Here is a 17,260-nt window from a genome sequence, read left to right as displayed (position 1 = left end):
AAGCAACCAATTTCGTCTTTCAATATGTTGGTATATCTCATGGTGTCAATCCCAAGAAAGCTCATTGCTTTATAACCTCAATAAGTGGGGGAGCACAAACAACTAGGCAATGTGGGATAAAAAACATTTTCGTCTTTAAGTCACTTAAGTTACTTTTGTTATAAAAATGACTTTAAGTCATAAAGTAACATTATGAAACAACTTTATAAAATAAAGTGACTTAACTATAGAAAAGCTCCTCAGACTTTAATATTTTCCCAAACGAAACCAAATAAATTCCTACGACTAGCTGGCATCCTCTAGATTACTGTCATTAGCCTCTCCAAATGGGAAGATAGACCAACAAGGCGCCAGAAAGGTCTAGCACGGAGAAGGGGACATTATAGCCCTCCCTTCTTGGGATTGCTTGTCCTCAAGCAATCTCAGCGTCGGATGCTACAAGATTGATTCACCCTCCTAGGTGGCATCCTCATAAGGCAAATCCTTCCAGCGAACTAAATACTCCCTAATGGATGTGTTCTTCAGCTTCCTCTCTCTGATCTCAATCACCTCAGTTGGAACCAAAACTAGTTTCCCTTCCACATTAAGTGGGGGCAATCCAACTGAAGGCATTGTATGTTCACCGATCGGCTTCTTGAGGCAAGACACATGAAAAACACCATGGGTCCTACTGTCACCTAGCAATTCCAACTCATAAGAAACCTCACCAACCCTCTTGGTAACGCGATAGGGATCATTAAATCTAGGCTGAAGCTTTTTGGATCCACTCTTCTTCAAGGAGCTCTACATGTAACGTTGGAGGTGAAGGTAAACCATGACACCTGATTCAAAACTTCGCTCTGTCTAGTGGTGATCAGTGTACATCTTTTGCTGATTTTGAGCCTGTAGGATGTTCTCCCATAGAGATTTGAAAATATCTTGTTGGTCATGTATCCAATCTCCAGCTAGAGGTGCTATGTTGCCCTGTAAGGTCAAATCTACAAATGATAGTGAGTCGCTGCCATAGAGAGCTCGAAATGGTGTCATCCAAATGGACATATGATATGGTGTCATCCAGATGGACGTATGATGGACATATGATAGCAGTCCCAAATACAACCATTTAACCCAGGCTCTCTGTTGCCTTGCTACATAGTTCCAGAGATAACCCTCCACCCATTTATTTACTAAGTCTGCTCGCCTGTTTGTGGGTAGTAACTTGTGTTGGGTGTCAGTTCCATACCTACCAATCTGAATAATTCTTGCCAAAAAGTACTGAGAAATTTGCTATCCCTAACGCTCACAATGGTCCAAGGTAGGCCATGTGAACAAAAAATCTCTCGAAAAAACAACTCAGCTATCTGAGAGGTTGACTAGTCTGTCACTATAGCATAGAAATGAGAAAACTTAGTCAATCTATCCACAACCACAAAAATAGAATCTTTGCCCTAAACACTCGGCAGTCCTGCAGTAAAGTCCATGGAGATACCTTACCATTTTTGTGCTAGAATAGGAAGAGGTTGTAATAATCCAGTAGGAAACTCGTGCTCCGACTTGTTTCAGCTAACAAGTTTGGCATTCTCTGACATGTTCAAGGACATCGTCCTTGAGGCCCTTCCATGAAAACCTTTCTCTAACCTATCTATAGGTTTTGAAAACCCTAGGTGTTCGACTGATAGCGCATCATGAACGGTATTCATAATTTTTACCTTGAGCTTAGACTCGAGCACGAGGTAGATCCTATCTTTATAAAAAATCATATCATCAATTACCTTGTACCTGTTGTCCTGGAGTTGCCCATCCATGATCTGACAAGTTTGAGAATGCTCAACCAAGAACTAGGACTTCCAATCTACTGATATTTCTGAAATGGCACAACATTCTATTACTAGAGGTCTCTTGGAAAGAGCATCAACAACTATATTGTTCTTACCCTTGACATACTCAATATCAAAATCATAGGTCTGAATCTTGTTGACCCACTTTTGTTGTCTATCATTCAGATCCTTCTATTCTAAGAAATATTGCAAGCTGTTGTGGTTTGTCTTAACCGTAAATTTTCCACCCATACGTATTGTCTAAACTTGGTTAAGGCGTGCATAATGGCTAACACCTCCTTGTCATAGGTGGAGTACAATCTCTCGCTGCCCTTGAGCTTCCGGCTCTCATAAGCTATCGGATGCCTGTCCTACATCAAAATTGCTCCAATTTCGTTTCTTAAAGCATCAAACTCTAAGACAAAGGGCGAGAGAAGTCAAGAAGTGCCATAACCAGGCATGTGCTCATCACCTTCTTGAGCCTATCAAAGACTACCTCTACATCATTTGTCCACCTGAATGCCCCTTTCTGTGTGAGATCGATGAAGGGAGTTGTCTGAGAGAAGCCTCTAGCGAACCTCCTGTAATAAGAGCAAATACCAAGGAAGCCTCTCAAATCTGATACATTCCTCAGAGGCAGCCAATCTAGGATTGCTTGTATCTTTTCCTAGTTTACCTTAACCCCATTTGCACCAATCATGTGTCCAAGGTAAAGAATCTAAGTCAATCCAAACTCACACTTCGATTCCTTCACAACCAATGAATGCTCCTCCACAATGCTAAGTACCTCATCTAGGTGTTGCAAATACTCCTCCCAAGTCCTACTAAAAACCAGGATATCGTCAAAGACTACAAACACACTCTTGCGCAACTACTTTTTAAAAATATTGTTCATGCATGACTAAAATGTGTCAGGTGCATTAGTGAGCCCACATGACATTACCAAAAACTCATAGTGTCTGTAGTGGCATCTGAAAGTTGTCTTATACATGTCCTCCTCACGAACACATATTTGATGGTATCCAGATCGAAGCTCTATCTTCAAGAAATAGACTGCCCCATGTAGCTCGTCTAATAACTCATCAATGCGAGGAATAAGGTACTTATTCTTAATGGTCCTCTTGTTGAGAGCACAGTAATCAATACATATGCGAAGAGTAGTAGTACCATCCTTCTTTTTCACCAAAACCACCAACAAAGCAAAAGGGTTGGAATTGGGTCTGATGTGTCCCATCTCTAAGAGTTCCTTAATCATCTTTTCTATTTTTTTTTTATAGTGCCTAAGGTGACGATAAGGGGTGGTAATGATGGGCTTGGCACCCTCTTCTAACTTGACAATATGCTCAAACTCTCTATCTAGGGGAATACTTGGAGGTATGTCTTCAAAAACTCTCTTGTGCTTATCAAGCACAGGCTGAATGTCACAGTGAAACTGTTGTCCTGAGCCTACTATAGTCTTAGAGGAGATGAAAAAATGTGCCACCCACTCAATGTCATCGTGCCCCATAAAAGCCTCCATCCTATGAGTTGAAATCACTCTAGGCTCACCCTCTGGCATGGCCTTGAGAATCGCCTGTCAACCATCTTGTCAGAATTCTAGATACATCTTACCATGATCAATTGTATACATGTCGATAGTCTGTAACCACTACCTTCCCAACATGTCATCTAACCCATCCATATCAACAATATAAAAATCTGCCTCTGGAAGGTAGTCATCAAAGTGAATCGAAAGCCTGACACTTTCCCTGTGCACCTCAATCTATCACCACCTGCTACTTTAACTTCAAATTCGAGTTTATCATCAACTTGTAACCTTCTCTTCAAGACCATTCGTGTGCTTATGAAATTATGTGATGCACCTATATCTCAGAGGCACACAGTACGTTGCCCTCTAACTATGCCTTTCAAACGAAATGGGTGACCAGTGGGATCACTAGAAAGGGAGGCTATAATAGGGGACTGCCTAGGAGTGGATTCCTTCTTCCTCTCTTTAAGAGGTTGCTCCTCACTTCCTTCCTCATGGCTGCCATCAACATCATTGCCTCTCTGTTGCTCATCCTCCTCTTCCGAAAGAACCTCGATATAATGTATTTTACCCTTGCCAAGGCACCTATGATCCGGTGTCCACAATTCCCTACAAGTGAAGCATAGCTTCTTCCTCCTCAATTGATTCCTGTGTCTCAAAGTCCAACTTTGGGGGGGAAGTCTTATACTAATTCTTGTTCTTCTGAAATTTCTCAGGAGGTTGTAGTATCGAAGAAGGTGACTCTAGATTATGTGCGATCTTAATAACATCATCCAAGGTGTCTGGTTTAAGGACCTTGACCAAACCTCTAAATCTATCCTGTAAGCCCTCTGTGAACAACATTACCTTACGCCTTCCTGTCATATCTAGAAACATAATTGAGATCCGTTGAAACTCATCAATGAAGTCATCTGAAGATCCACCCTGTCGCAACTGCGTAGACCTCAATGTCCTTCCTATCAAAACGAGGGATCGGCTTAGAGTTGAAAGTCTCGTACAATGTAATGAGACCATGATCCTGGGTGACTAGCCTATAATGACACCAATCATATGGTGCTCCCTCCAAATGCATTATGAAAAATTTAATAGTTTTTATTTCCGACATGGGTTTGAGTATCAGGAATGTGTCTAACTTGTGAATCCAAGACCTATCAGACATTTTACTACTGCCATCAAACCAAATAAATTCTTGTGACTAGTTGGCATCCTCTCTAGATCAATGTCGTTAGCCTATCCGAATGGAAAGATAGACCCAACAAAGCACCAGAAAGGTCTAGCGCAAAGAAGGGGACATTACAAGGTGCCCAAGATCATGATAAGAAGTGAGTTTGTTGGTGTGATATCTTCTCGAATGTAGTGGCAGGAGACATACCATAGCATTGACTTCAACCCTTTCAAGTATCACAATGTGGGTTTTGATGATACTTATTTTGCGAGATTCCAGGAAAAGAGAGTGCAATTGTAGCAGAATGGATTTTCAATAATAATTAGAATGGCGCAACATCAATACGGTGGATTACTTCCAAGATTGTCCTAGGACATTGGAATCATTCTTGATTTCTAGTGGATCAGCTTGTTGATTGGTGCTTGTACTGGCATTGCTTGAGAGCAAGCAATCTTTGAGAAAGGCGGACTATAATGTCCCCATTTTGCACCTTCCTTAGTGCAAGTCTTTCTAGCAAGGTTGGTTTATTAGTTCGTTCCCACACGCTCGCAGATTATGTAGGGGACCCTTTGAGGGACTTATGATAGATAGATAGATAGATAGATAGATGGTTTTTCATGTCCATGAGGCTAAACATAGCCTATGAGACAGTCTTCAAACTAGACCAACTTTAACAATTATGTTCTTTTTTTTAGGCAACCTAATGATGATTCCACCTAATTTCAATGTTCTCCTCACTGAATAAGTTGTGCCAAGAGCTGCCAAATATAATATCCGCAAATTTGAACCTAATATTCTTGTATGCCTCACACTCTAACACAAAGAGTTGCTTGGTTTCCACCTTTCCAGAGTTGCAAATTGTGCAAACTCTTTCTTCCCAAAACTCTTTTGGCCTCTTCCTTCACCCTATTTCACATTGTTGTTGATGAGAATTGGTTCTGAATTGTGCAATAAGAATTTTAGCTCTCCAAGAAATGTTGGCCCCAATGTATGCCTTTTGGTGTTGATCACACGTGGGGTAGAACTCACTTATATTATAGGATTTTTTCCTTCCAAGTTCATTTCCCCAATTTCTCTAATAGAATTTCTCCATAACAAAGATCTTTATTTCTTTATTATTTGAAGGACACATGCTGAAATGAATATTCCATTTGCTCATCCATTTGATGTTTTGTTGCATCCATGTCTTTTTATGTTTGCACAAAATATCATAAAAGACAACTTTAGGCTATCTACCTTCACACATTTTTTCAGTTCTTTTTAGATAACTTATGAGGGGAACCATAGCTATTGCCTCAATAGGAACAGCCCCAATTTCACGTAACATAATATCATATGAAACAGTGTTTTTGATTTTAAACTTGTTTATGTTCAAATGCTTTTGGATTCCCTCGATTTGTTTCCACTATAAGGCTGAAGTGTTGCTGGCCCATATTTCACAACCATAGAGAACAACCGGCAGCACAAGAAGTCCAAATAAAGTTTGAATGGTTTTCCAATCCCAAAGCTCTATCTCACGACACCTATTTTGAAGTGCATAAAATGCCTTCCATCCTCCTAATACTCTTTATTTCTACAACCTTCCCAACTTAGTTTTTGGTTGAAATCAATCCTAATGTATTTATACTTTACAACTTCCTCAAGAATATTGCCCTTAAAATAGAACTTATGCTGATGTAGTTTTCTATTTTTCGAAAAAATAATGACTTTAGTCTTACTAATATTGACCAGCGTCCCTACTATTTTGCAAAAATGCTCACGACAAAGTAAGTGATCTTGCAAACCGTGAACAGATTTGGCAACCAAATGAGATCATCTGCATAGAGCAGCATCCTTATTAAAAATTCACCTAACTGGATACCCTCACCATTTTGCATGTCTAACCATTCTTCAAGTTTACCAATATATAGCCCAAACAGAGTAGGAGATAGTGGGAAACTCTGATTGATCCCTATATCACTCCTAAGGCACTCTGAAATGCCTTCTAAATTTCTGATTTTGACTTTCACCTCTTCATAAATCCTATAACAGCAACACTGAGATTCGTAGGGATCCCCAATTCTTCCATCTTGAGCCAAAGGTTGTCCCTAGGGACAGTGTCAAAAGCTGTTGTAAAGTCCACAAAGCAGTAAAACCCTCACCCTTTCTCTCCCATGCTTTTTCGATAATATACCTCAGGCTGATACAATGATCGATTGTCGAGGGCTTTGGCCTAAAATCAGCTTTCCGTTTTGCGCGTTTATGATTTTCTTCAGCCCATTTGTTGATTTTATTCGCTATCATGTTGCCAAAGAGTTTTGCACACAGAGGGTTGATCATTATAGTCCTGTAGGTGGAGGGATTATTGACATTACCGCTCTTAAAAAGGGGTATAGCAAGGCTAATTGTCCAATCTCTAGGAAACCCATGTTGGTTGATATTATTGCAGATTTCCGTAATGTGCAGTGCAAGGGTTTTCATGCCCCACTTGATGTACTCTACTTGAAATTTAGCCAAGTCTTTTGCCTTACCTATGCCCAACTTCTTAATATCCATCTCAGGGCTTTGAGAGCCAGTTTGACTAGATTTTAGGAGGAACCCTTTTTTCAAACGCATAAACACATACGAGGGCCTCTTAAGATCAATCTGGAGAGACCTCTGGCATGGCTCCTATTTTTTATGAATTCCTAAATTTTATTAGATGACTATTAGCCAATGGCCAGCCAGCATCAATGGACAAGAGCCATCTAAAGGAATCCAGATCAGAGTCTAGATCAATGAGCTATGAATACTCTAGAAACAGTTTAATTATTTCCTATGTTGGGGTTGATAAAGTAATAATAATAAGAGATTAGTATTATCACTTTATAATATCGCAATAATGTATACTAATATGGTGGTGGTCAATTCCCTACGCACATAATATCATATTATAACTTTAAAAGGGAGCTTTTTGGTTATGGTAATTAGACCTAGGTGGGAGATTAAATAAAATAAAATATTATTTTATGATAATTTAAAGTGGGAGAAATCCTAGATGTCATTTGAATCAGCTTGGAGGGAAAGCTAATTGAATTCAAGGAGTAATTTGGATGAACATTGATTCATCAAGAGAAAATAAGAAACTAATGCAACTAGGTTGGAGCATTAAGCAAAGGTTTTCACCAAATTTGTGCTTTCTAAGAACAACACCTCTGAGAAAGATAATTGCCTACTCAAGTGTGAACATACCACCCACGGGTGATTTACAGGCGAGTTGACTTCCACAAAGAGGGATGATGAATGTAATGAGGATGCAGTTACACCGATAGCTACAGATGAGATGAGTGCATCAACCGAGGACTGCACAAAGCTTCCTATTGTACTAGGTCCCTCACTAGTTAGCATACTGACATATGATGCAGAACAGGTTATTGAGAGTCTAGATGTGATAGCAGTAGATTCTTTAGAGAGTTGTGTGTAGTTCCTAACACTACTCTCGCTTCTTCAGAAGACTTGGGCAAGGTATGATCTGATTCGGAGACGAGTTGTCATGGGCATTTGTTTCCTCTTGTTAGAAGCAAATCTATTACTTCATCTCATATAGTTGATCGCCACAGACTGTTGGTATTGCCACAATTTTAGAGGGATCAATTGTGGACTGCAGGGGAGAAGGTTGATGTTGCTTCATATAATTTCTACTACACAGAGTCATTTGTGGAATATTTAGAATATCTTCTTGAGAGACTGGAATTGCAAGAGGGACCTTACAGAGCTTCTGAGGGCACTTGTATCTAGGGTTCTTGCGATATTTGACATTTGGTGGGAAAGATTGTAGAAAATTTGGCTACAATGCTTCCCCACAAGGATTTTATGGTTTGGTTTGCTGAGAGGGTTACCTTGGATCTTGACTAACCAATTGTTCAAAGACGAAGATTGGAGCCATCTCTTGGTCCTTAATTTGAAGATGATGAGCTTCTATCGATGATTGGTGCATTTTATCACAGCTACATAGTGAGGAGTGCTCATCATTTTTCTTTTGAACCATAGTTATAGGAATTGGTTCGTGTAGGTGTGGGTTGGCTCTAGGTCCATATCATCTTTTATGGGATAGGTTTGCACCATCTATAGTAGATGGGTTTAGTAGTGGCAAGTTAGTAGGAGGTTATTTGCAGAGTCATCATATCCATGATAGTTTCGTAGAGGATGAATATCTAGGTTATGATTCAGATGCTTTTGGGAGTACTAGTTCTTGTTGCAGAAATTGACTTCATACCCATGGCAGATTGGTAGGGTGTGCAAGAAGTTTCGATCTAGCAAATAAATATCAGATATCCATTTTTCCTTGTTATGGATGGATGTGATTTTCATTTTTACTAGGATCCACATGTAGATAAGATTGGCACAGTAGATTGGTTGAGTCACCATTGTTGGTATGGTGACAATATATTCAGGATAGCTTTGTGGATAGTGGTATCATCACACGAGTTTGAAGGCAACGCCAAGGACATTATACACATTTATACTTGGGATCTAAGTGGATCATTGTGTTTCTTTGAATCCTGTGATTGCTTGAGGATAGCGATCTTGGAGAGGGGGGACTATAACGTGCCCTTTTTAGCATGACCATGACAATGGATTGTTTTAGCCTATTAGTGGGTCCTTGTAGGCTAATACTGGTGATTAGAGGACCCTGTTGAGGATTATGGTTCTGTTTGGTGGAAAATGCTATTTATAGTAAGTCAACGAATGGCTCTGATGAGCTCAAATGAGTTAAAGGAGTTGAAGGATGCTCTCAAGTTTTATTTTTGGCTTCTGGTTTGGGCTCTAAGAATATTGGAGGGAGCATCTATTTTTAGTAACCTCGTCAAGTTCATTCATCGTCTTTCTTCATCGGGATCACTCATGCGCTGTCAAATTTCGATTTTAATGCTTCTTCATTCATTTTCGCAAACGGGTGAATTATGATTATTATTTGATTAAATATGTTGATGTTTCTATTTTGGTTGGTATTGTTTATTGGCCACCTTGTTGTCATATCTTGTTGGAACTAGTTTTAGAAGTTTTAAATCTTGGGCACAAGAAACAATGACCTTGTGTGTCAGAGTATCATAATATTGTTAAAAAGGTTGTTTTTGGAGCTAAAGGAAATTAATAAATTTTATTATTCAAATATGTGCCTAAGTATAAAGCAAAGGGCTTCATTACTAAAAAGAGTCTATGAAGCTATTGGTGTTCGTGTATTGGAGAAATTTTGAGGCTTAAAATATTATAGAAAGGACTTCTCATAGGGAATCTAATTGTATTATGATGTTTGCATTTTCTTGAATTTGGGGAAAAACTTCAAGGGTTTCTGTAAAAACTCTATGTATGCGTTGATAGAAATTTTGGTGCCAACTAAAGAATATTGCTCGGTTTCTTGTTTTTATTGGAATTAATTTTCAAAATACACAAAAAGTGCCAGAGGAATACTAACACAACTTTGGCATTATTCATAATTTTATGTAGAAAGAAAATACAAACAAAATATATTGAATTCCGCCAATTAATTGAGTATTCATAATTTTATGTAGAAAGAAAATACAAAAAAAATATATTGAATTCCACCAATTAATTGAGTAAGAAACCTGATTTCCTTATAGCTTAATTCAATGTGCTTGCCGACTGAAAGGGAGGACCAGAATATGAGTCCCATGGCAGCTCCTCAACACACGTCTCCAAGGATATCCACAAATGCAAGCCGAAGACACTATCAATCCCTTTGGAGTTATTGCGGAATGCTCCCAAAGCACATTGTAGCTGGATGAGGAAAGACGTCCAGCTACTCACAAATTGCAAGCCATTAATTCAGAGTGTTGTCTAATACAATTCCGCCTAGCACAAATAAACTCCAGCAATTCAATTAAACCCACAACCTTGATGTCAAGCTGATGGGAATCTCAAATGCAAACCTCATCAATGAAACAGCAGTCACTAAATTCCTCAAAACTTAATCAAATCGATTGCTAGTATGCAGCATAATACAATTGATTTCCTTCAGAAGATCAATCTTTGTAGCCACAATGGTTACAGTTGGAGAATTATGATAATTGTTTACTTCAGCACAATTACCAATGATGAATTTCAGAAATTCTTCAGAAACCCTCAGGCAATGAAAGAACAAGAAAATATATAATATTCAAGATGCATCTTCTCCTCACCAAAGAGTCGTATTTATAACACCATTTGAGCCATTCAACTTCACTCTCACACCTTTCACTTAGAAAGCAACTTTATAATATAAAGTCATGACACTTTATAATATAAAGTACTATGATTATTAGATGTGAATTAAATAATCATTAAGCCAACAAGCTCACCAATAAATATGACTTTAATAAAGATATCCCAAAGAGAGACCAAATATCAAAAACCGGATGACCATCCTACCTGAACTGCTCAATCCAAAAATAGCAACTGGCCATGAGTGACTTACTAAAAATAGTAAGTCCAAAAATAGAAAACTCTCGATAAAGACCCCCAAATCCAAACATCAGCTCACGAGGGTCGCGATGATGAGCTAACAAGACCAAACTCCAAAGACCTGCTAAATCGGGGACATTACAGTGAGGGCTTGAGGAAGTCTGAATTATCCTCAAAATAGTTTGTACTTTGAGTTGGGTTTGCATACTAGTGAATTGTGTATCATCTGCTAAGGATTGAATGATGTCATTGTAAATCATTCAATTATTCCATCTGTTGCAATTTGGTTAGGGAGGAGAAAAATTTTGGACACCATTATTGAAGGGGTTTGTATAGTGTGTTGGAATGGCATAGCCAATTGGGCGGCTATATCTACTGTTGATACACATTGCATTTGGAGGATAAAATAATCACTCTGATTATAAATGGGCAGGTATTTGAGAAGCTGCATAATGAATTTCTTTGCTGACGTGAGATTGACCATTACAAAGGCTGTGTTTCATCTACAGAAGTGTTTTTACCTTAAAGATGCAGCAATCGGAGTTATTGTTTAGGCAAGCATCCATACAAGGAACATGGTGTGGGTTTTCAACTGCTGCAAAATATACAATGCCAAGTTGCATATCAGGTGCCCAAATATATTAAGTTTAATACTTATTTGTTCATACTTGTAATAATTGCAAATTAGAATAATTAATCGAGGCCATTGTGCTTGCATTTCATATTGGTTTCAATTTGTGTTATTTTTATGACCATTTCTATATATTAGAATAAAAACAAATACATACATATATGTATATATATCCAAAAACAAACAAAAAATTGCCAAAGTTTCAAAACACAAACAAATCCTACAGCATAATTTTGCTTCCTCTTCATTTCAGTCCACATCTAATTAACAGAACCCTCTTGCACAAAAGCAACAAATGCAACACTAGGGAGAGCAACAATTGAAGCTCAAACAAAAGGTTTGAAGTTGAACGCCTCCAAAATCAAACAAAAGCAAGAGGCAATGGGGATGAAGTTCCAGCAAAACACCACACAACCAGCCACCATGATTTGAATGTCACACACAACAAACTTCAATTTTTTGGTCTGTTTCAATTCATATACAAGCAGAAGAAATTGATCTAGATGTGAATTGTCTAAGTACCAATATCTCTTCCTAAAACACCTCTAAGGGAAAAGAGAACCTCTTCCTGTTGGGCCAAAGGTCACTTTCTTCATGTCATCATTGACAATGTAAGCCAAAAGGTTATCATCCCCAAGATGTAATAAAAAATCTAGGCCATGTGACTTAGTACCCTCAAACATACTCTTCCAATTGATTGTAGGGGAAAAACTATTGTAGGACTAAATTTACATGGCTTCCACACAACAAAGTCAAAGTTGAAATGGAATTGAACTACAAAAGTGTTTAAAACAAGAAAATCATGGGAAAAAGAAGACAAATTGAACCTAAACCCCAAAATATGAGTTCAACCAGATTTGACTAGGCCAAAGACATGCCTACTTGACCTAGTTCTTGAGCATTATTTAGTCAAATTAATCATGAGTTATTTATACTTTATGCTTTTTCTGATAAATACCAAGAAGTTAAGCACCAATGCACATTTGAGTATGAAGGACAAGGCTCATTTGTAGTGATCATCTGATTTGTAAACTTCTTAAGTCCCTCTTAGGCTTGAGAAGGTCCCAAAAGCCTAGTACATGAAGACTGATAAGTATCTTTGAGGTTTTGGATCCAAATGAGCTATTACTGATCCAAATCTCTATGTCAAAGGCAATTGTATACTAGAAGAATTTCTCTCAGAGAAGTTTTGGTTGAAGAGAAAAAATCCATTATATTTCAAATAATCTGCAGAATATAATTGGTCGCCTCACAATTTTCGTTTTGCACAAGCTTGTTCCACTGCAACCATGGGATCCATGTTCATTAATAATAAAAGAGAAAGGTTGGAAACAATGTTTTGACCTAAAAAATCACATAAACTAACAACTTATTAATTTTTCCAAGCATTCAAACACTTATAGTCTACAAATAATGTCTACATAAAATGCTTGGTGTAGTTTCCTTCATATACAATAGTGAGGTCTATTAAGTTAGAGAAAGTAAATTGCTGCTACAAGTAGGTAGTTATTCACCATGGTGACTATTACAGATTAAATGTCACCAGCAAAACACTTTGAAGGTATCCATCAGTTCTCACGTCACAACCTAAAGTATTTCTTTGGATTTCTTTTCTAATAGATATCCTCTCCATAATGATTACAAAATCTGAATATATACTACAGGTATCTATGTATTAACAGTTCATATTTTGTCAAAACTTCAAATCTAAGGTTATTCTTGATACAATGTTCTATTCAATGACAGAAGCCTGTTGCTGAAAGCATATCATGAAACAAAGACATTCTTTTATTGAGGTAGCATATAGGCGTTCCCATCTGCCTTCCACAAGTTGAATGGAAAAAGAAAGAAATCATTAACCCACATAAATACCTGAGGATTAATAAGTATCAGATTCTATTATATGCATACTAAGTTACCAGATTCTCTCTAGCAACCCTCAAAATCTGCTTCAATTTTATACAAAGTCTGGTCCTTGTCAAATTCTCTTGCAGAGCTACGAATTTGCTGCAAATTCTGTCAGAGGAGCCCGGGCAGAATTTGTAGAGAATTTTGAAGAATTTGCTGTCTAGACCTGGGCTGAATATGGTCTCGGAACATTTTTTTAATACTTTTTTTAAGTGTTTTTTGTCCTTCCAAGTTCCAACCCTATTGTGACCACTAAAAAGACAAATAAAGATGTTTATATGTCATTTATGCATTTATGTATGAAAATGAAAACTTGCTTATAAAAGAAATTGAAATTGACAATAGGTGACGTCTAAATTGATGATTATAGAAAAATGTCTTTAAAAAGATATGACATCTTGGAATCCGGGACATCAAATTTGTATCTCAACTTTTGATATAGCCTGGTAGGAAATGCTCTAACTAATACAAAATAAAAATTCAGATAACTGCACTTATCATTTGACAATTCCTTTTGTTCTCAAACTGTCCCCTTGATATGGAGATATGTTCCATGCATGTGACCAAGCAAGTGTATCAAGTTGTATGTATGGCTAAATGATGCAATTAATGTCCCATTGAACTGAAACATAGATTTGGTGGTATATTTTGCTATGTTCCTTTACTATTAGCATATCCAAGTACGGATTTATTTTTTGTTGCATATATATACACACACATATTTTTAAAAAAGTATGTTTTTGTACGATACATTTTTTTTATGGATAAACCCAAAACGAATCCAAACCCAAGCCCAAAAAAATTTAGACGAATTTTGAACCCGTATCTGTATCAGAATCCGAACCAGCAAATTTGTATGCATATGACCAGTAGATACAAGTTAGTCACTGCACTAAGCACTCAAGTTCAATGTTACACAAGGACTCGCACCCCCCTCCCAAACCTCGGAGTAACCGTCCCCGAGATGTCCTTGCACTAGGTACTCGCATACCCAAGTACCCCCAGCTCCACCATGCTGCCCCTAGAATGAGGACTTGGAATTCTATTTGAATTTTGTTTTTTGAATGTTACTATTGGGTATGTAATATGTTACTATGTTGAATGTTCAATGGTTCTAGTTTATGTTGCAATTTTGCTATGTTCAAGTATTTTAATTTGGTATGTTCTACTAAAACATCATTTCATAACAATCATTTCAAGTTCTATATGTGTACTATACAACACCCCTCCCTGCTCCTTCCTCCCCTTGCTGCTACACCCCCGTCATCCCGAAAATGAGGCCCATTTCCCCCCGTCCCAAAAACTCATCCCAATGTCCCACCGCACCCCAGTACTGGTGTTACATTGCTCAAGTTGCAAAAGTAAAGAAAAACATGATGGTCCCCCGACTCTCAAGCAAGAAAGTTTCTCTAAAATGGGATCAAATTTGCAACCACTAAGAATCAAGCTTTTAATGAACCTTTTGACAAACTTAAGAACATTGGAAGAAAATAACAAATATGAACAACACAAAATGGGTAGCAGCCTTAGCTAAAGCCTAAAACAAATGACAATGTGGGAAGTTAGAAACGACAAGAACTCTAAGCATTCATTCAAGCACCTTGTCCCTTCACAATTATTTCAGTATTTATAGTAAGCACAAGAGATTCATAAACTAGGAAGTGGTATAATATGACAGATTCATGCCACCAAAATGCAGCGCACAGAAAAGCTTTTGATTGCTATATGAAACTCAATATCATCAATGATATTTAATTTTGAAAGAAATTTACTGAGATAGAAGCTATACCTCAAAGCCAGATTTTCAGGATCATTCTCTAAATGAAATCGGTCCTACCAAAATAAAAATCTATATTAAAAATATGCATGACAATAAATTATTAATTCTTTGCAGTAACTAGTCAGAGATTCCAAACCTAAATAATAAAAAAGAAAAAAAAAAATAGATACAAACTACGAAACAAAACTATAACTTTTGAACCTTTGACTTAGAAACTTGAGTTCCAAGTACAGGCGGTCTGAAAGCACTAGTAAACTGTGGGTCTTTCTGCAAAGCTTCATAGTTACCAAAACCATGTTTATAAACTCCAGAAAGTAGGGCAAGATCTGCTTCTCTGCCCCACCAGTCAAAGGGACTAACTCCATCCTTTAAATTATCAATTGCATTGTATGCTGCCTGCTGAGTTTCTTTGGATGCACACAATCGGAGAGCATTTCCAAGGCTATCTAAAAGCATAAGCCTCCTAAGCCACACTGAAGCTAATTTTTCAATTCTGTCCCAAAGACCAACACGGGAACTGATTTCGGCTCCAACCTCAATGCCCAAATCCTTGGACTTTTCATACAATTTTTCTGCATAAGAGCGTTCTTTTTCATCTGCATTTAGTCCACAAATCCGAACAAACTCCCAACAACAATCTGCAATATCCCCAAGCCCATGCCGCATTTGTTTCAACATGCTCTGCATAACACTCCTAACTTTCTTAGACCTTCCAAGCCCAAACATTAGCAACCCACGTCGAAGAGCATCACGCTCTTTGTTATTCCATTCTGAATGCCTCCGCAATAGAGCATTTGAAGCACCTGTGGAGTTCTCCATTATATCAGCTGCAAACCAAAAATCCATATTAAGATGGTATTCCCTTACATGTTATAGCTGTGGAAAAAAAGTTGCTATCATAAGTTTGGCTAAGTTCAGTATGAGATTGAAAATGAAAATTTATTAAAAGATTTTAAAAACAATTTCTTCAACAGATAATTGAAGAGCTATATTCTAAGAATGGCTGATAGCATGCAATAATTACTGAATTTATCATTATGATATTGTGAAATTACAGTGGAGTTATGTCTAATAGGGGAATACTGCAATCTAATAAAATACACATGGGAAGCATAAGCACAGGGTTCACAACACATTAATTTTACATGAATCGGTAATTAAGAATTTTGCAAGAATCTTTGCCCTTCATGAATCAAAGATAACACTATCCCATAGCACTAAAATAAACTGTCAAGAAAATGACCAAACAAATGCATAAAAGGTATTTGCTGATGTAAACTTCAGGCAACTCTAAAACAAGAACAAGACTTTACCTTTCTCAAGAAAAGAACAGAGTTTGTAAAAAATTGTTGGAGCGAAGCTAACGTACAGAATCAGCATTTATATCGCTCTGTCATCTTAGCAAGAAAGAAAACAGTATTTATGTAAATTATGTTTCTTATCTCACTTCTTCTGATGGATCCCTTCTTTCCTCTAATGAGGATATTTCCAGGGAGGCTGTCAGACATCTTTCTGGTATGTTTGGTAAAGCAGACACAGATGCTAGCATGGAAGAGCAGACCATTTTGAATTGCATCCCACCTCTAGTCTCTGCTGAGATGAATGATGCTCTTCTCCACCCCATTCAGCTGTCTATATTCTTTCCAAATATGATCTTTTGGAGGTGGTCCGGGAATCTCATCAGAATAAGCAAATGCTCAAGTCTATGAATTCTACCTTCTTGGCCCTCATTCCCAAGAAGGAAGGGGTGAACAAGCTAGACCAGTTTGGACCTATAGTTCTATGTAATGTGGTCTATAAGATTATCACCAAACTGATTGCTGAAAGGCTGAAATCTTTCCTGGGTACTCTGATCTCCAAGAAACAAGGTGGTTTTGTTAATGGTCGTCAAATTATTGTGATACCTATGGAAGCGATATATTCAATGGCAAAATCCAGGGAGAAAGCTATGTTTATTAAAATTGACATGGCCAAAGCTTATGATAGGGTGAGTTGGGATTTTTTTAAGGAAACTCCTTTTGGCTTTTGGTTT

General features: G+C 37.7%; 1 protein-coding gene across 6 annotated transcripts in view; it reads right to left on the bottom strand.

Annotated features, from left to right (window-relative positions):
- Nucleotides 1-17,260, bottom strand: part of LOC149539847 (uncharacterized) — a 190,568-nt gene that overhangs the window by 97,292 nt on the left and 76,016 nt on the right. For 4 of the 6 annotated variants that reach the window (XM_089801030.1, XM_089801034.1, XM_089801029.1 and 1 more), the window contains exons 4-5: nt 15,430-16,055; nt 15,238-15,281 (exon numbers count right to left, since the gene is read on the bottom strand). In XM_089801030.1, coding sequence (XP_089657156.1) covers nt 15,238-15,281; nt 15,430-16,055 — 670 coding nt within the window. The remainder of the gene's footprint in view (nt 1-15,237; nt 15,282-15,429; nt 16,056-17,260) is intronic. The other 2 variants (XM_089801031.1, XM_089801032.1) reach the window with 1 other exon arrangement.

Source organism: Cupressus sempervirens, chromosome 9, assembly GCF_028749045.1.
Source record: "Cupressus sempervirens isolate cs-2001-9-10 chromosome 9, ASM2874904v1, whole genome shotgun sequence".
Classification (NCBI taxonomy): Eukaryota; Viridiplantae; Streptophyta; class Pinopsida; order Cupressales; family Cupressaceae; genus Cupressus; species Cupressus sempervirens.
This window is presented reverse-complemented; position numbering and strand designations above follow the sequence as displayed.